The sequence below is a fragment of the Callorhinus ursinus genome, unplaced genomic scaffold, assembly GCF_003265705.2.
Source record: "Callorhinus ursinus isolate GAN/ISIS: 27379988/994484 unplaced genomic scaffold, GSC_fseal_2.0 scaffold63, whole genome shotgun sequence".
Lineage (NCBI taxonomy): Eukaryota > Metazoa > Chordata > Mammalia > Carnivora > Otariidae > Callorhinus > Callorhinus ursinus.
Genome location: NW_027397125.1, coordinates 5,829,618 through 5,850,267, shown reverse-complemented (window position 1 = coordinate 5,850,267; position 20,650 = coordinate 5,829,618). Strand labels below are relative to the sequence as shown.

At 37.3% G+C, this 20,650-nt stretch overlaps 1 protein-coding gene across 2 annotated transcripts in view; it reads left to right on the top strand.

Annotated features, from left to right (window-relative positions):
• The window catches only part of PLXDC2 (plexin domain containing 2), a 477,133-nt gene that overhangs the window by 306,915 nt on the left and 149,568 nt on the right, over positions 1–20,650 (top strand). For both annotated transcript variants that reach the window (XM_073885626.1, XM_025891922.2), the window contains one exon: positions 19,002–19,120. In XM_073885626.1, the coding sequence (XP_073741727.1) occupies positions 19,002–19,120 (119 nt within the window). The remainder of the gene's footprint in view (positions 1–19,001; positions 19,121–20,650) is intronic.

Below are 20,650 nucleotides of genomic sequence, written 5' to 3'. Positions count from 1 at the left end.
TGACAACAATCTATCCCTACCCTTTCTTTTGGGGACATATAAAACAGAGAAAACCTGGACTATATCACTAAATGCTATTCAAATCTAAGTAAAAAAATTAAGGTTCTGAAGACATATGTGCATTTTCATGTCTGTTGGAAGGCTGTAACTTTGGTAGGGAAAGTAGGAAAAGAATAGTTTGTTTTGGAAAAGTAAAGATAGAAATTTCTGTACTCTATAATACAAAAATAGTATTTATTTATTTGCCCAAATGACGATTCCATCTTTTAAAATAATGGAACTATCTGGTGTGATCAGAGTTATTTCTACGCTTATCTTAAAGACGGAGGAGGAAATTTACTAGTGGGTAGTATAGACTTAATAGTGACAGTAGTGTTGGGGAAATGTGATCATTTTGCTAAAAGTAATCTTCTGACCAGCCAGTGTGATGAAGCCATTTTACAGGTCAAAATAGCAAATGAAAAAGGAAACTAAACATAGTTAGGTATACACTCTGAGAAACACATTTCCCAACTTGAATAACAAAAAGGCTGTTCCAGTATTAGGTAACTCCAAATGTTAGCCATAATAATTACCTTCTCCTGTTATTGTAAGAACTATTATACTCTATCCTCCCTTTTAAAAAAAAATTAATGAGGTGCTAATGCAAAGGATGTATGAATAGATTGTAAGGGTACTTGGGGCAGAACTACAGCCAGAAACTTATCTGAAGCTTATTCCATGAGCTTTCTGACAGAATCACCTTAGTAAATAGGAATTGATTTGATGGAAGTTGATTCTTTTCTAAGCTCTGTCACTTATTGGCAATGTTGGAGACATTCACTCATGGGCACAGGATTCTAATGATAGAGTTTTCATAATATTAGCATCAAAATCATAAGGCATAATAAGTAAGTCTCTCGTCTATCCCTCCATATACTTTCTTGTATACCACCTTCCTAGGTAGCTCTTAATATTTGAATTTTACTTTTGTTTGAGTGATTTTTAAAAATTAATGTATGCCTCTCCAGCTGGACACTGAATTCTCTGAAACCAAGGACTGTGACTATAATAAATCATTTTATCTTCACTACCTGACAGAGGAAGTCAATACAAGTAGGGGTCCCATAATTATTCAGTGAAGGAACAAATTTTAAAAAATTAAATATGTAGGATATTTATTAATTCTGAGAATTATAAAAATACTCAAGGGTTAATGCATTTTACTTTATTGAAATATCTTCTGTGTAATGACCAGTGGGAGTATTGAGTTCCCACAATATGACAATGAAAACTGTAATTTATTGTTTGTGTTTTATTAAGTGAATGAAACACTTTTGAATATTGTAAAGGTACTCAAAAAGTCCTTTTATACAGTAGCAACTTACTGAAATAGTTCCAATTTTGATTAGTTAAGATCACTGAAAGAATGCTTAAGGATGGGAAACAACATTTTAGGAAAACAAAATTTCTCTAAAAGAGACCCGCAGCAGTTCAGAAAATTTCTTCTGATATATTTCTGTAAACATTAAAACACTAGATTTTAAAAATGAGATGATGCTTCCATATGTCATAGGTAGCACAGATGATGACTGAAATCTATGTGAGCCACAGAATAGTAATGTACGAAAACTAGAAAAGTTATAAAACACTTTATAGAAAAATAATTTGATGGTTTAGAATTGCAAATTAACAAGTATAATTCTTACTAATGATCAGAAGTCTGGGCAGAGAATCAGAAAATTGGGAGTTGACGGTGAATGAAGTGGCACGAGTTCATCCTACTTGCCTGTTTTTATTTTGGAAATGAAAAACTGGCATCCATTACTGATGAGATAACTTGATTAGGGTTCAATAAACACTGCAGGGATGCTCAATTCCAACTGCTCAGTTCCAATAAGCACATAGGATGGTGTAGCAAGTCATGTGGTCTGATAGATGAGCTTAAATAACAACTTCATCTTTGAGATAAGGACCACTGTCACTAGATTTTTGTGCTGATAGTGAAAGAAAAAGTGTAGGATTGTCAGCCCCTAAGCCAGGAGATGGAACATGCTAAAGCAGCTCTTTAGAAATGTAAATTCCATTCTTCGACTCATGGTTTTCTTTTGGCAGAATATACCCTTAACATCATTAATTGTCCAAAGAAAGTGCCTTCCTGGTTTACTTACCCAGTTGCTTCCTATATTAGACACTACCTAGAGAACAGAGGTGAGTTAGGGGCTACATAGAGAAATATAAGATTTATCTCCAAATGCCACTCCTACCATCCTGTAGATCATAAAGTTTTAGATTTCAGTAACTTTTAATATAAGATGAAACTTGAAACACTGGTTATTTGACAAAACAGTATAGAGATATGTAGCTTTAAATTTAATAACATTTATACTTAAATAATCTTTCAGTTATGAATGAGCCACTCAGTATGTATGTAGAACCATTTAAATTAACAAATGTTGGGAGAGCCATGATGGTACTACTAAACATAAAACTTAGTTGCAAACTTATTGTTATTTTAAAAAGCCTGCTGATGATAATATATTAAGACTATCTTCCTCAGAATTTGCATGAAAAACATTTAATTACTCAATTCTATAGACCTTTCTTTTGCAAAGAATTTGAGGTAACTATATTTTCTTGTATTTCATGCAGAAATCCCTAGAAAGCAAGAATTATTCTGCCCTCCTCCACCATGTTGTAGGAGAACAAACAGGTTCATGAAGGTTGTGTCCAAGGCCATGCAAACAGCAATAGAGACAGAACAGAGGCTAGGTCTTCTGCCCTCTAATTTCATGTTTCTCTGTACCATCAAAGTGCCTCAGAAATTAGCGAATAAAGAAGAGGCTAGAGCTTGAGAGTTGCAGACATGCATGAAGGAAAAAGAGAATGCTGTTCAGAGGCATTTCCTGATCAGAAACCCCTGTACTTCTCTGCTTATGGGAAGTTTCCTGCCTATTATAATCGTCTTCCCTTTCTAATATTTAAAAAATGCTGGTATAAATACATAGATGCCCATAAAAAGGAGAGACTTGGGTTTTCACTTGTTGCAAGGGTATGTGTTAGGTGTTCCCTATGATTAAAAGCACCAAGAAAAGATGCAAAAAAATTTTTTTGATATCTAAGTTCTTACTGCAAAGAAACAAATACATTCCTATATTAAAACGTACAAGGTGATAATTTGATACAGGTATACATTGAAACAGGATCCCCAACACGAAGTTAATTAACACATTCATCATTTCACATATTTACCTTTTTTTTTCTGGTTAAGAACAGTTGTTTTACTCCCAGAAAATTTCAGTTAGACAATATAGTATTAGAAGCTATAGTCACCATGTTATATATCACATCCTCAGACCTTATTTGAAGTGCAAATGAAAGTTTGTGTGCTTTTACCAATCTCTTCCTATTTTCTTCATCCCCTAGCTCCTGGCAACCAATACTCTAAAATCTGTTTCTATGAGTTCAACTGTTTTGTGTTTTGTTTTTAGGTCCCACATGTAAGTGATACTATGCAGTTTTTCCTTTTCTCTGTTTTGCTTCTTTCTTTATTATTATTATTATTATTATTATTATTATTATTATTATGTTCTGTTAATCACCATACATTACATCGTTAGTTTTTGATGTAGTGTTCCATGATTCAGTGTTTGCGTATAACACCCAGTGCTCCACGCAGAACGTGCCCTCTTTAATACCCATCACCAGGCTGACCCATCCCCCTGCCCCCCGCATAACCCTCAGTTTGTTTCTCAGACTCCATAGTCTCTCATGGTTCGTCTCCCCCTCCGATGTCCCCCGCTTCATTTTTCCCTTCCTACTATTTTTTTTAACATACAATGTATTATTTGTTTCAGAGGTACAGGTCTGTGATTCAACAGTCTTACACAATTCACAGCGCTCACCATACACATACCCTCCCCAATGTCTATCACCCATCCCTCCCATCCCCCGCCACTTAGCATAATACCCTCCAATTCATTTATGTGCTCACAGAGGCACAATTTCACTCTTTTTGCAGGCTGAATAATATTCCAGTGTGTGTGTTCTTTATCCATTCATCTGCAGATGAACACCTAAGTTGTTTCCATATTTGGCTAATACAGATAATGCTGCAATGAACAAGAAAGTACAGAGATCTCTTTGAGAAATGATTTTGTTTTCTTTGGAATATACCCTGTAGTGGGACTACTAGATCATACTGTAGTTCTGTTTTTAGTTTCTTGAGGAACCTCCATGCTCTTTTCCATAGTGACTGTGACAGTTTACACTTCCAACGGACTGCATGGTTTTCTTGTTCTCCACATCCTCTCCAGCATTTGTTATCTCTTCTCTTTTTGATAATAGACATCATAACAGGTGTGAGGTGATATCTCCTTGTGCTTTTTATTTGTATTTCCCTCAAGACTGATATTGTTGAGCACCTTTTCATATACCTGTTAGCCATGTGTACATCACCTTTAGAAAAGTGGCTCTTTAGGTCCTTTGCCCATTTTTTGTTTGTTTGCTATTTAGTTATATCAGGTCCTTGCATATTTTGGATATTAACATGCTATGGGATATGTGGTCTACAAATATTTTTTCCCCATTCCATAGGCTGCCTTTTCATTTTCTTGGTTTACTTTGCTGTGCAGAAGATTTTTTGTTTGACATAGTCCACCTTGTTGTTTTTGTTCTTGCTGCCTTTCCTTTTGGTGTGAAATCCAAAAACATCGTTACTGAGACATATCGAGGAGCTTACCCTCTGTGTTTTCTTCTAGGACTTTTGTGGTTGCAGGTCTTATAGTCAAGCCTTTAATCCATTGTGAGTTGATTTTTGTGTACAGTGATTTAGGGGTTCAGTTTCACTTTTTTGCATGTGGTTCTCCACTTCTCCCAGCACAATTTATTGAAGAGACTGTCCTTTCCCCATTGTGTATTCTTGGCTTCTTTATTGAAAATTATTTGACCACATAAGAACAGGTTTATTTCTGGGCTCTCTGTTATGTTCCATTAATCTAGGTGTCTGTTGTTATGCCAGTACGATACTGTTTTGATTACTAAAGCTTTGTAATTCTTTGAAATCAGAAAGTGTGATGCTACCAATTTTGCTTTTCTTCTTCAAAATTGCTTAGCTATTTGGAGTCTTTTGTGCCTCAATACAAATTTTAGGATTCTGTTTTATATCTGTAAAAAATGTCATTCGAATTTTTGAAAGGATTGCATTGAATCTGTAGATTGCTTTGGGTGGTATGACATTTTAACAATATTAATTCTTCCAGTCCATGAATATGGAATATTTTTACATTATTTGTGTCTCCTTAATTTCTATCATCAATATCTTATAGTTTTCAACATACAGATCTCTCATCTTCCTGTTTAAATGTATTCCTGGTATTTTATTGTCTTTGAAGCCGTTATAAGCAACATTCTTTTCTTTTTTTCTTCTTTTAACAGCATTTACTTTATTTGCATTTTTTGTTTAATTTTTTTATTTTATTATGTTATGTTAATCACCATACATTACATCATTAGTTTTTGATGTAGTGTTCCATGATTCATTGTTTGCATATAACACCCAGTGCTCCATTCAGTACGTGCCCTCTTGAATACCCATCACCAGGCTAACCCAGGCCCTCACCTCCCTCCCCTCTAGAACCCTCAGACTGTGGACTCTGAGATGCAACATTCTTTTCTTAAATTCTCTTACTGATAGTTCTTTGTTAGTCTGTAGAAAATCAACTGCTTTCTGTATATTGATTTTGTGTCTTGCAACTTTACTGAATTTGTTTATTATTTCTAACAGATTTTTTGGTGGAGTCTTTAGGGTTTTCTATTTTATAATATCATGTCATCTTCAAACAGAGACAATTTTACTTCGCTTTTCCCAATTTGGATTTCTTTTATTTTTTTTCTTAACTAATTTCCCTTGCGCTTCCAGTACAATGTTGGATAAAAATAGTGAGAGTGGGCATCCTTGTCTTTTTCCTGATCTTAGAAGAAAAGCTTTCTACTTTTCACTCTTAAGAATGATGTTAGCTACAGGCTTGTCATTTATGGACTTTGTTATGTTAAGATACATTCTATCAATAATTTGTTAAGCATTTTTATCATGAAATGATATTGAATTTTGTCAATTTTTTTGCATCTATTTGGATAATTATATAATTTTTATCCTTCATTTTATTACTGTGTTTCTCACATTGCTTGATATGTGTACATTGAATTATCCTTGCATCCCAGGAATAAATCCAGCTTGATCATGGTGTATGAACCTTTTAAGGTACTGTTGAATTGGTTTGCTAATATTTTGTTGAGGGTTTTTGGATCTGTTTTCATCAGGGATATTGTTCTGTACCTTTCTTTTCTTGTAATGCCCTGATACCCTGATACCCTGCTGGTCCTGTGAAATAAACTTGGAAGTGTTTTTTCTTCTAATAAGGATTGCTACTAATTCTTTTTTTAAATGTTTGCTAGAACTCCCCAGTGAAGCCATCTGATCCTGGACTTTCCTTTTTTTCCAATTACTGGTTCAATCTCCTTTTTTCTAATTACTGATTCAATCTCTAGTAATTGGTCCGTTCAGGTTTTCTATTCCTTCATGATTCAGTCTTGATTAGTGGTATGTTTCTAGGAATTTATATATTTCTTCTAAGTTGTCCAGTGTGTTGGCATATAATTGTTCACACTAGTTTCTTATAATCCTTAGTACTTCTGTGTTATCAGTAGTCAAGCCTTCACTTTCATTTCTGATTTTATTTGAGTCTTTTCTCTTTTTTTCTTAGCCTAGCTAAAATTTTGTCAATTTTTTTATCTTAAAAAAACAGTTCTTTATTTCATTGAGCATTCCTATTTTCTTTTGAGTCTCCATTTCATTTATTACTGCTGTGATCTTCATTATTTCCTTCTGCTAACTTTGGGCTTGGTTTATTCTGTCCTAAGGTGTAAAGTTAGGTTGTTTTTTGAGATCTTTCTTTTTTCTTAATGAAAGCATTTATGGCTATCCATTTTCCTCTTAGAACTGCTTTTGCTGCATCCCATAAGTTTTGAAATGTTGTGTTTCCATTTTTATTTGTCTCAAGATATTTTTAGAATTTCCTTTTGATTTCTTCTTTGACTCATTGGTTATTCAGGAAGATGTTTGTTAGCCTCCACATATTTGTGAATTTTCTAGTTTTCCTTCTGCTTGTAATTTCTAGTCTCATACCATTTTGGTCAAAAAGCGTACATGATATAATTTCAGTCTTCATAAATTTGTTAAGATTTGTCCTGTGGCCAAACACATGATCTGTCCTGGAGAATTTTCCATGTGCACTTGAGTAGAATGTATATTCTGCTACTGTCTGATGACATATTCTGCATATTTCTGTTAGGTCTATCTAGTCTAACACATAGTTTAAGTCCAATGTTTCCTTATTGATTTTCTGACTGGATGATCTGTCCATTGTTGAAAGTGGGATATGAAGTTCCCTACTGTTACTGCTTTGCTGTTTATTTCTGCCTTCAGATCTGTTAATATTTGCTTTATATATTTAGCTGCTTTTATGTGGGTGCATAAATTTTTACAATTGTTATATCCTCTTGATGAATTGACCCATTTATCATTATGTAATGATCTCCTTTGCCTTTTGTTACAGGTTTTGGCTTAAAGTCTATAATATCTAATATAATTCTATCTATCCCTGCTTTCTTTTGGTTTCCATTTGCATGGAATATTGTCTTCCATAATTACACTTTCAATCTACCTGTGTCCTTGAAACTAAAGTGTGTCTCCTATACGCAGCATATATAGTAGTCTTTTTATTCTTTTTTATCTCTTCAGCCACTCTTTTTTTTTTTCACTCTATGACTTTTGATTGGGGAATTTAAAGTCCACCTACAATTAAAGTAACCATTGATAGGTATGTATTTATCCTTGTCATTTTGGTAGTAGTCTCCTGGCTCTTTTGTACTTCCTTTTTTCCTTTCTTCCTCTCTTGCTCTTTTCCTGTGTGATTTGATCATTTTCTGTAGCTCTATGCTTAAGATTCCTTCTACTCCATCTTCTGTGTTTCTACCAAAGGCTTTTTTTTTTATTTTTTATTGTTATGTTAATCACCATATATTACATCATTAGTTTTTGGTGCAGTGTTCCATGATTCATTGTTTGTTCATAACACACAGTGCTCCATGCAGAACGTGCCCTCCTCAATACCCATCACCAGGATAACCAATCCCCCTCCCCCCCCTCCCCTCTAGAACCCTCAGTTTGTTTTTCAGAGTCCATCATCTCTCATGGTTCGTCTCCCCCTCTGACATACTCCCCTTTTCTTCCTCTCCTGTTATCTTCTTCTTTTTCTTTTTTCTTAAAATATGTTGCGTTATTTGTTTCAGAAGTACAGATCTGTGATTCAACAGTCTTGCACAATTCACAGCGCTCACCATAGCACATGCCCTCCCCAATGTCTATCACGCAGCCACCCCATGCCTCCCACCCCCAACCACTCCAGTAACACTCAGTTTATTTCCTGAGATTAAGAATTCCTCATATCAGTGAGGTCATGTGATACATGTCTTTCTCTGATTGACTTATTTCACTCAGCATAACACCCTCCAGTTCCATCCACGTCATTGCAAATGGCAAGATCTCATTCCTTTTGATGGCTGCATAATATTCCATTGTGTATATATACCACATCTTTTTTATCCATTCATCTGACGATGGGCATCTTGGCTCTTTCCACAGTTTGGCTATTGTGGACATTGCTGCTATAAACATTGGGGTACACGTACCCCTTCGGGTCCCTACATTTGTATCTTTGGGGTAAATACCCAGTAGTGCAATTGCTGGATCGAACGGTAGCTCTAATTTCAACTGTTTGAGGAACCTCCATACTGTTTTCCAGAGTGGTTGCACCAGCTTGCATTCCCACCAACAGTGTAGAAGGGTTCCCCTTTCTCCACATCCCCGCCAACATCTGTCGTTCCCTGACTTGTTAATTTTAGCCATTCTGACGGGTGTGAGGTGGTATCTCATTGAGGTTTTGATTTGGATTTCCCTGATGCCGAGCGATGTTGAGCACTTTTTCATGTGCCTGTTGGCCATTTGGATGTCTTCTTTGGAGAAATGTCTGTTCATGTCTTCTGCCCATTTCTTGATTGGATTATTTGTTCTTTGGGTGTTGAGTTTGATAAGTTCTTTATAGATTTTGGATACTAGCCCTTTATCTGATATGTCGTTTGCAAATATTTTCTCCCATTCTGTCGGTTGTCTTTTGGTTTTGTGGACTGTTTCTTTGGCTGTGCAAAAGCTTTTTATCTTGATGAAATCCCAATAGTTCATTTTTGCCCGGGCTTCCCGTGCCTTTGGCGATGTTTCTAGGAAGAAGTTGCTGCAGCTAAGGTCGAAAAGGTTGCTACCTGTGTTCTCCTTTAGGATTTTGATGGACTCCTGTCTCACGTTTGGGTCTTTCAACCATTTGGAGTCTATTTTTGTGTGTGGTGTAAGGAAATGGTCCAGTTTCATTCTTCTGCATGTGGCTGTCCAATTTTCCCAACACCATTTGTTGAACAGACTGTCTTTTTGCCCTTGGACATTCTTTCCTGCGTTGTCAAAAATAAGTTGACCATAGAGTTGAGGGTCCATTTCTGGGCTCTCGATTCTGTTCCATTGATCTATGTGTCTGTTTTTGTGCCAGTACCAAACTGTCTTGATGATGACAGCTTTGTAATAGAGCTGGAAGTCCGGAATTGTGATGCCGCCAGCTTTGCTTTTCTTTTTCAGTATTCCTCTGGCTATTCTGGGTCTCTTCTGGTTCCATACAAATTTTAAGATTATTAGTTCCATTTCTTTGAAAAAAGTGGATGGTATTTTGATGGGGATTGCATTGAATGTGTAGATTGCTCTAGGTAGCATTGACATCTTCACAATGTTGATTCTCCCAATCCATTAGCATGGAACGTTTTTCCATTTCTTTGTGTCTTCTTCAATTTCTTTCATGAGTATTTTATAGTTTTCTGAGTACAGATCCTTTGCCTCTTTGGTTAGATTTATTCCTAGGTATCTAATGGTTTTGGGTGCAATTGTAAATGGGATAGACTCCTTGATTTGTCTCTCTTCTGTCTTGTTGTTGGTGTATAGGAATGCCACTGATTTCTGTGCATTGATTTTATATCCTGCTACTTTACTGAATTCCTGTATGAGTTCTAGCAGTTTTGGGGTGGAGTCTTTTGGGTTTTCCACGTACAGTATCATATCATCTGCAAAGAGTGAGAGTTTGACTTCCTCTTTGCCGATTTGGATGCCTTTGATTTCTTTTTGTTGTCTGATTGCTGTGGCTAGGACTTCTAATACTATGTTGAATAGCAGTGGTGAGAGTGGACATCCCTGCCGCGTTCCTGACCTTAGGGGAAAAGCTCTCAGTCTTTCCCCATTGAGAATGATATTCGCTGTGGGTTTTTCATAGATGGCTTTTATGATATTGAGGAATGTACCCTCTATCCCTATACTCTGAAGAGTTTTGATCAAGAAAGGATGTTGCACTTTGTCAAATGCTTTTTCTGCATCTATTGAGAGGATCATATGATTCTTGCTCTTTCTTTTGTTAATGTATTGTATCACGTTGATTGATTTGCGGATGTTGAACCAGCCTTGCAGCCCAGGAATAAATCCCACTTGGTCATGGTGAATAATCCTTTTAATGTACTGTTGGATCCTATTGGCTAGTATTTTGGTGAGAATTTTTGCATCCATGTTCATCAAGGATATTGGTCTGTAATTCTCTTTTTTGATGGGGTCTTTGTCTGGTTTTGGGATCAAGGTAATGCTGGCCTCATAAAATGAGTTTGGAAGTTTCCCTTCCATTTCTATTTTTTGGAACAGTTTCAGGGGAATAGGTATTAATTCTTCTTGAAATGTCTGATAGAATTCCCCTGGGAAGCCGTCTGGCCCTGGGCTTTTGTTTCTTGGGAGATTTTTGATGACTGTTTCAATTTCCTTAGTGGTTATAGGTCTGTTCAGGTTTTCTATTTCTTCCTGGTTCAATTTTGGTAGTTGATACATCTCTAGGAATGCACCCATTTCTTCCAGGTTATCTAATTTGCTGGCATAGAGTTGCTCATAATATGTTCTTATAATTGTTTGTATTTCTTTGGTGTTGGTTGTGATCTCTCCTCTTTCATTCATGATTTTGTTGATTTGGGTCCTTTCTCTTTTCTTTTTGAGAAGTCTGGCCAGGGGTTTATCAATCTTGTTAATTCTTTCAAAGAACCAGCTCCTAGTTTCGTTGATCTGTTCTACTGTTCTTTTGGTTTCTAGTTCATTGATTTCTGCTCTGATCTTTATGATTTCTCTTCTCCTGCTGGGTTTAGGCTTTATTTGCTGTTCTTTCTCCAGCTCCTTTAGGTGTAGGGTTAGGTTGTGTATTTGAAACCTTTCTTGTTTCTTGAGAAAGGCTTGTATTGCTATATACTTTCCTCTCAGGACTGCCTTTGCTGTATCCCAGATTTTGAACAGTTGTGTTTTCATTTTCATTGGTTTCCATGAATTTTTTTAATTCTTCTTTAATTTCTTGGTTGACCCATACATTCTTTAGTAGGATGCTCTTTAGCCTCCATATATTTGAGTTCTTTCTGACTTTCCTCTTGTGATTGAGTTCTAGTTTCAAAGCATTGTGGTCTGAAAATATGCAGGGAATGATCCCAGTCTTTTGGTACCGGTTGAGACCTGATTTGTGACCTAGAATGTGATCAATTCTGGAGAATGTTCCATGGGAACTAGAGAAGAATGTGTATTCCGTTGCTTTGGGAGGGAATGTTCTGAATATGTCTGTGAAGTCCATTTGGTCCAGTGTGTCATTTAAAGTCTTTATTTCCTTGTTGATCTTTTGCTTAGATGATCTGTCCATTTCAGTCAGGGGGGTGTTAAAGTCCCCCACTATTATTGTATTGTTGTCAATGTGTTTCTTTGCTTTTGTTATTAATTGCCTTATATAATTGGCTGCTCCCATGTTCGGGGCATAGATATTTACAATTGTTAGATCTTCTTGTTGGATAGACCCTTTAAGTAGGATATAGTGTCCTTCCTCATCTCTTATTACAGTCTTTGTTTTAAAATCTAGTTTGTCTGATATAAGGATTGCCACCCCAGCTTTCTTTTGGTGTCCATTAGCATGGTAAATGGTTTTCCACCCCCTCACTTTCAATCTGGGGGTGTCTTTGCGTCTAAAATGACTCTCTTGCAGACAGCATATGGATGGGTCTTGTTTTTGAATCCAATCTGATAGCCTGTGTCTTTTGATTGGGGCATTGAGTCCATTTACATTCAGGGTAACTATTGAAAGGTATGAATTTAGTGCCATTGTATTACCTGTAAGGTGACTGTTAACTGTCTGTTGTCTGTGTTCGTTTCTGCTCTTTGCTGCTTTTAGGTTCTCTCTTTGCTTAGAGGACCCCTCTCAATATTTCTTGGAGGGCTGGTTTCGTGTTTGCAAATTCCTTTAGTTTTTGTTTGTTCTGGAAGCTTTTTATCTCTCCATCTATTTTCAATGATAGCCTAGCTGGATATAGTATTCTTGGCTGCATATTTTTCTCGTTTAGTGCTCTGAAGATATCTTGCCAGTCCTTTCTGGCCTGCCAGGTCTCTGTGGATAGGTCTGTTGCCAATCTAATGTTTCTACCATTGTAGGTTACATATCTCTTCTCCCGAGCTGCTTTCAGGATTTTCTCTTTGTCTCTGAGACTCGTAAGTTTTACTATTAGATGTCAGGGTGTTGACCTATTATTATTGATTTTGAGAGGGGTTCTCTGTGCCTCCTGGATTTTAATGCCTGTTTCCTTCCTCACATTAGGGAAGTTCTCTGCTATAATTTGCTCCAATATACCTTCTGCCCCTCTCTCTCTCTCTTCTTCTTCTGGGATCCCAATTATTCTAATGTTGTTTCATCTTATCGTATCACTTATCTCTCGAATTCTGCCCTCGTGATCCTGTAATTGTTTCTCTCTCTTTTTCTCAGCCTCTTTATTTTCCATCATTTGGTCTTCTATATCGCTGCTTCTCTCTTCTGCCTCATTTATCCTAGAAGTTAGTGCCCCCATTTTGGATTGCACCTCATCAATAGCCTTTTTGATTTCGACTTGGTTAGATTTTAGTTCTTTTATTTCTCCAGAAAGGGTTTCTCTAATAACTTCCACGCTTTTTTCAAGCCCAGCTAGTATCTTTAAAGTCATGATTCTGAACTCTAGGTCCGACATCGTACTAATGTCCGTATTGAGTAGGTCCCTGGCTGACGGTACTACCTCTTGTTCTTTTTGCTGAGGTGATTTCTTTCGTCTTGTCATTTTGTCCAGAGGAGAATAGATGAATGAGAGAACAAAATGCTAACAGGTTTACAACGTCCCCAGCAAATATACTCTATACAAATCAGAAAAGACCTGAAACCAGGGGAAAAGAAAGGGAAAGAAAGAAAAAAGAAAGAGAAAAAAAAAGGGAAAAAAAGGATAAAAACAAAAACAAAACAATACAAAAAAAGCAGAATGTGATCAAATATGATCAGGCTAGTGCATAGATCAGTGCCACACACTAGATTTTGGTCATATTTTGGTCTGTTAGAAAAAAGTGCCTCCTAAAATTTTAAAGGAAGAAAGACATATATGTACAAAATAAGGGTTGATACAATGAAGGGATGGAAGATGATTGTAAAGATGAAAATTATAAAAGATTTTATAAGAGGACTTGGTAAGATAAGTTGTTTGAAAAAAGAAAGAAGATTTAAGAAAAAAAAAAAAGGAAAAAGGGAGAGAATGTGATCAGGCAGGAGACTAGAACAAAGCCATACACTAGTGATTTAGGGTATATTTTGATCTGTTAGAAGAAACTGTACCTCAAAATTTTAAAGAGAGAACAACTTATATATATATGCCAAAAATAAGGGTAACTACTATGAAGGGATAAAATATGACTCTAAAAATGAAAAATAAAAAATGTTTTTTTTTTTTTTTTAAAAATGGATTGATAAGATGTTGGTTGAAAAAAGGAAAAAAAAAAAAAAAAAAAAAAAACAGTCAACAAAAATTAACTTTGATGAAATAATGGATCATGGTGAAAAAAAAAAAAAAAGCCATGAATCTATGTGCAGTATTCCCCTAGCGCTGGAGTTCTCCCATTCTCCTTGATCGATCAACTTGGTCTTGGCTTGCTGGCTGTTTGTGCTGATCTTCTGGGGGAGGGGCCTGTTGCTGTGGTTTCCAAATGTCTTTGCCGGAGGCGGAATTGCCCCGCCCTTGTCAGTCCGGGCTAAGGAAGCTGCTCCGGTTTGTTCTCAGGAGCTTTTGTTCCCTGCAAGGTCTCGGTACAGCCTTGGAGGACCAGGGCAGAAATGGTGGCCTCCCAATCTCCACCCGGAGGAGCTGAGAACTCGGGGCCCCGCTCCTCAGTGCGCCCCCAGAGAAAAGCAGTCACTCCCGTGTCCCCAGTCTCTGGCCGCACTTCGTGCTCACCCGGCCTGTGACCGAGCGTTGCTATCTCTGGCACCTGACCCCGCACGGAGTCTCCAAACCCAGCAGATCCCTGCAGTGCGTTCCCGCACCGCTCCTCCCCGGGAAGGAAGGGGAGTCTCCCCGGATCTGCTGCTTGTTGGGTCCCTGCTGGGGGAGCCATGCCCCGACTGGGCCGCAGATCACAGTTTATGGCCACCCCGAGCTGAGAGCCCGCGCCTCGGCTCCGTCCCTGCAGCCGGCTTCCCCGCTCTGATACCTGGGAGCTCTGCCGCACTCAGGCACCCCCGGTCTTTCTGTGACCCCGAGGGTCCTGAGACCACACTGTCCCGGGAGGATTCCACCCCCCGCTTAGCCACTGCAGCGACGTCCCTCTGCCGAGCCAACTTCTAAAAGGTCCGATTTTGTGCTCCGCGGCTCTAGCACTTGCCAGAAGCGGCCGGCGGAGGCCCCTCCGCCGCCATCTCTCCTCCCGAATATCGCCTCGGATTCACTTCTCCGCACGTCCTACCTTCCAGTAAGTGGTCGCTTCTCTGTTCAGAGAGTTGTTGCTACTCTCCTGTTCGATCTCCTGTTGAGTTCGTAGGTGTTCAGAATGGTTTGATCCCTATTCAGCTGAATTCCTGAGACCAGACGAAATCCAGGTCTCCTACTCCTCCGCCATCTTGCTCCGCCTACCAAAGGCTTTTGTTTTGTGGTTACCATGAGGCTTATATAAAACATCTTATATTTATACCATCTATTTTAAGCCAATAATGACTAACTCAAACTCATACAATAGCTCTATATTTTATACCCTCCACCACATTTTATGTTTTGGGGTTTTTTTTAAAGATTTTATTTATTTATTTGAGAGAGAGAATGAGATAGAGAGAGAGCATGAGAGGGGAAAGGGTCAGAGGGAGAAGCAGACTTCCTGCTGAGCAGGGAGCCCGATGTGGGACTCGATCCCGGGACTCCAGGATCATGACCTGAGCCGAAGGCAGTCGCTTAACCAACTGAGCCACCCAGGCGCCCCACATTTTATGTTTTTGATGTCCCCAGTTTACAACTTTTTCTATTGTGTATCCATTAACAAGTTACTATAGTTATTTTTTATGCTTTTGTCTTTTAACCTTTATACATAAGTTATAAGTGATTTACCCATTACGGTTACAATATTAGAGTATTCTTAATTAACTATATATTTACCTTTACCCCAGTGAGTTTTATATTTTCATATAATTCCTATTACTTATTTGTATCCTTTCATTTCAGCTTAAAGAACTCCCTTTAACATTTCTTATAAAGCTGGTCTAGTGGTGATGAACTCCTTCAGTTTTTGCTTGTTTGGAAGACTCCATTTCTCTGCCAATTCTGAAGGACAACTTTTTTTGGTAGAGTACTCTTAGTTGGCAGTTTTTTTCCTTTCTATTAGCACCTTGAATATCTCATCCTATTCACTCTGGCCTGCAATGTTTCTGTTGAAAAATCTTCTCATTGTTTTCTGGAGGGTCTTTTATAAGTAGTAAGTTGCTTTTCTCTTGCTGCTTTTAAGATTCTTTGTTTTCAACTTCTGATAATTTAATTATAGTGTGTCTAAATGATAGTCTCCTTTGATTCATCTTATTTGTTATTTTGGGGCTTCCTGGATCTGGATGTCTATTTATTTCTACAGGGTAGGGAAGTTTTCAGCCATTATTTCTTTGAACAAGCTTTCTTCCCCTTTCTTTCTCTCTTCTTTTTCTGAGATTCCCGTAATAGGAACATCAGTCCACTTGATGGTGTCCCATATGTTCTGTAAGCTATCTTCACTCTTTTTTCTTTTTGTTTTTTTACTGGTGAATTCCACTGCACTGTCTTCAAGTACATTGTTCCTTTCTTCTACTTGACCTAGTCTGTTGTTGAATCATTCTATTAAAATTTTCAGGTCAGTATTGTATTCTTCATCTCTCTGATTTGTATTTAGTACTTTTTATGCTTTCTATATCTGTTGAAATTCTCACTTTGTTCATGTTTTACTCTTGTGACTTCAATGAGCATTTCTATGCCTGCTGTTTTGAGCTCATTTAGGTAAATTAACTTACTGGTGTTTCATTAAGATTGGTTTCTGGAGATTTATCTTGTTCTTTTGTTTGGAATGTATTTCCCTTTTTTTGTTTTTGTTTTTTGTTTTTTGTTTTTTGTTTTTCATTTTTCTTGACTCTCTTAGTTTCTGCACATTAGATAAAATAGCCACCTCATCCAGTCTTTTCAGAGTGGCTTATGTAGGACACAAACTGCATCAATAAGCCTAGCCCGGGCTCCTGGTTGTCTCTTAAATCTCTATGATTATACCTGACACTGTTTTTGTTCTTAGTGGTTCCCAGCAGTTGAGAGTATGCCCAGACCCATCAGTGTTTCAAAGGGAATGAACATAGTCAACACCTATCTGTGGGGTTGATCTGGAGCCAGACCCTCAGGCAGCAGCTAAGAAAGTATGCAGTTAAACTCCTTCTGGAGAGAAACTGGGAGATAGGCATTTTTGCCTGGTCTCTCTACTAGCTGTAAGGGGGTGCTCCTTTGCCCATTTAGAAACTGTTTATTTGCTATAATCATCTAGGATTTGTGAATACAAGCCTCATTGGCTATCATCTTGCTATAGCAAGGTGATTTGGCTGCCTAAACCTCGGATAGAGCTATAAAAGTGAGGACACTAGATGTGTGGACAAGCTCTTTCAAGGTAGATACTGGCAACTTGGTTTTATTGTTGAAGTTAGCCAGAGAGAGCTGGTGGAGGAAGTGCTCATTGGCTCTTTTGGGTCCTGGGGAGGATAAGAGTCAGCAGCTAAATGGACTAATTAGAAGCCAGACCCTCATGCTACATTTTATAAAGTACATAGTCACACCCTTTCCAGGGAAAGATGGGCATTTTTGCCTGCTGCCTCTCTGCTGAGCCCTGGGGGCCTAGCCATGGCAAGTACTCATGGGTATACCTGTTGCTTCTTTGTCTGCTACAGTCCTGTGGGACTTGTAAATGCAAATCCAGTTGTCTGTCAGAACCAGATGATCTGGGGACCTGTCTCTCAGGTGGCAGCAACAAAAGCTGGGTGCCAGACATGTGCAAGCTCCTTTCCAGAAGGATGTCAGTGACCTGTTTTTATTGTCAGAGTGAGCAAAAGGAAGAACGTGGAGGAAGTGCCTGCTGGCTCTTTTGGGTTCCAGAGAGGATCACAGCAGCTAGATGCATGCAGTTTCAATGTGGGAATTTTCTCAGTTGTCCAAATTCTAGCAGTTACTTGGCTAGTTTTTAGATTTCTCTCAGAGGAAATTGCTCTGTATGTAGCTCTGTGTGTACATTGGGTGTGTCCATGGGAGGAGGGAAATTCAGAAGCCTCCCATGTCACCCTCTTGGTCAAAAGCTCTCAGCATTATGTTGAATTCAAAAACACAGTGAAGACAGTATTCTGTTTTACATCAGTCAGGTAGAGGGATTAACTCATGAGCAGTCAGATGGAAGTAGTGCATGGGGCGAGACATGGGGAGACGTGTGGAGCTTGCATGCCCTCCCTGGGCACACTACTCTCCCAGCAACTCCACATCTTCACTAACCCACAAAATCTCTGTCATACAATCTTGGGGTTTTTTTGTTTTTGTTTTTCCTTTTTAATCAGATGTTTACTGACCTGGGAGACAAGTTTATCTTTTTTAGTTCTGTGAATTTCACTTTCTGTAAAACATTTCTCACTTCTATAAAACATTTTTCACAGAATGTAAACATGATTTTTTTAACCAACCAAAAAATCCAATACTTAGAGCTAAACAAAAGTCTTAGCCGCTCATTTTTTTAGAAAAAAAAATAGAAAATAAACAATGTCATTTAAAACAAAACTATGACTTCTCATCAGTGGCCATTAAACTATTTCAGTTCACATTTCATGTTAATAGTTTTATAGTTAATTCTGGCAGACTGACTCATCAGAATATGATACATAGCACTGGGGATTCATTCATCCCTGTGTACTTCACGGGGGCTTCAGAAATCTTTGCTTGGGGCCCTTTAAGCTGCCTTGCAGTCTCCTTGAAGCAATACAACAAAGACAGAAATGCAGGCATTGTGAACCAGAGAAGAAAATTCCCATTAGTGCTGAAGGAATTTTTTTCAGCTAATTCTAAGTATCGAAGAGACATTTTCAGGTCTTTTATAAGTGATGCTAGCTTTCCTGAATATGTTCCTTTCTTTCTCAGCATTTGTCAAATGTATCTGAACTTCATTCAATCCACTTGGGCTACATTTTAAAAGTGGTTCATAGAAATTTAAGCAGGCAGGACCCATAAACATTAATGGACTTCCTAAGGCAAAATTCCCTCATACTGGGATCAATATTAACTTCAGTATGAGATTAGATTTTACTAAATATTTAGAGAATACTCAATTGTTTAAAAATATCCCAAATACTATTTCAATAACAGAATTCCAATTAACCATATAAAGTTCAAGAGGCACAACTACTAGATTTTAAGACTATATCTGTGGTTCGGTGAAGTTTCTCACCAGAATTGATTGATGTATATTTATCGATGCATTTCTTCTGTTTCAATGGGGTTTATAGGCACAGCACTTGTTGTCCAGTGGGACCACGTGCATCTCCAGGATAATTACAACCTGGGAAGCTTCACATTCCAGGCAACCCTCCTCATGGATGGACGCATCATCTTTGGATACAAAGAAGTAAGTAATGTATTGATGATGTCCTTTCCCCTTGATCTTGACCTCTTTTTCTCCAAGTGTCAAGAAACGGACATTTTATGGTCATGAACCTCAAATCACTTTCTAATGTCTTGGTTTCTTTTGCTTCATACAAATTTTTTTTTTTAATGTATTAGATAGCACTGATTGTCAATTCTTTGGATTTTGTTTTTTATTCTGATATCATTGGCATTATGATTGATGAATTTCATAGAATTATTGAACAATTATATCCTGATGGTATTATAATGAAATATCTCTAAGAAGAAACACTTCCAACTTGGAAGGACTACTCTCCTACATCTGATTATATTTATTTTTTATTTCTTTTTGCCTTGTCAATTTCTGTGACATATTTTGATTCTAATTCCAAAAGTATGAGTATACATGAAAACTTGTGTGGCTCAGTGACCCAATACCAAGAGCATATCAGGACCCACAATCTCTTTGGCCAGTGTGTATTTCAACCTGATAGGCAAAATTAGTTAGAGTTCTAAGTGACAAAAAGAATAATGGAATTTAAACTTATAGTTTGTTTCATCTTACCAAATTCACAAAGTAAAGAATGGAAAATTACTAAATTATAGCCCTAAATTTACAGAATGTCTAAATTAGAATAATAGCATGTTTAGTTTAAAAACTCTGTTGACAATATAATCACAGTCTATTAGACAACCTAAACTTTTTGGGAAGGAAACAAATATAAGAATAAAATTCCAGGAACAGTAGATGTGATATTTTAGGCAGTCACTAGGCATGAGAGAAATTTTGACAATGTGAATTGATGATGGGCATTATTAACCCAGGGGTTAATGGGTATTTATAATAATACCGGCTCAGTATCTCATTTGAAGGGTTATTTTTTGTTAGCAAATGAATCTTTGACTATTAAAAGGTTGTTGACAATTTAAAAATGATTCACTTTGGTCAAGTCTTCTGAGATACAACTTTTCTATAAAGTGAGTGATAGTTTTATTTCAATTAACTAGGTCAGCTTTTAGAAATCTTATAATTTTAAATATTTCCACTCCTTTGAAGAATTCTTCCATGTGGAATTAATCATTTACTTGGAACAATGATATAAATAAAATATAATATAGAATCTGGTCTGCTTGGTGCTTCTTTAACCACAGCTAGGTTTTGATATCATAGCCCATCATATTCTTGTATCACCGTACTTGCAAGCTGGGAGAATATATCTGAAAGGCACTCATTCATTTTTAGTCTTCATAATAATCTAGTATAATCCTGACACTGCAGAATATCATTATAGAGTGTTAATTTTCAACTATTTTAACCAGCAGTGGTAAGGTTTCTGGAAAGATGTAGGGTCAGTAAGTCTGGGGTCTTAAATCTCACTAACTGTAGGCTTTTCAAAACAGAAGTTTGTTGTTGTTGTTTTTTTTATTGTGGTCTCTCTTTCTAGTCTATATTATAAAATCATCATCTTTATGCATACTGTTCTCAATGGGCGTCTCACATTGCGGAGCAGCAGTTAATTTTTCCTATTCC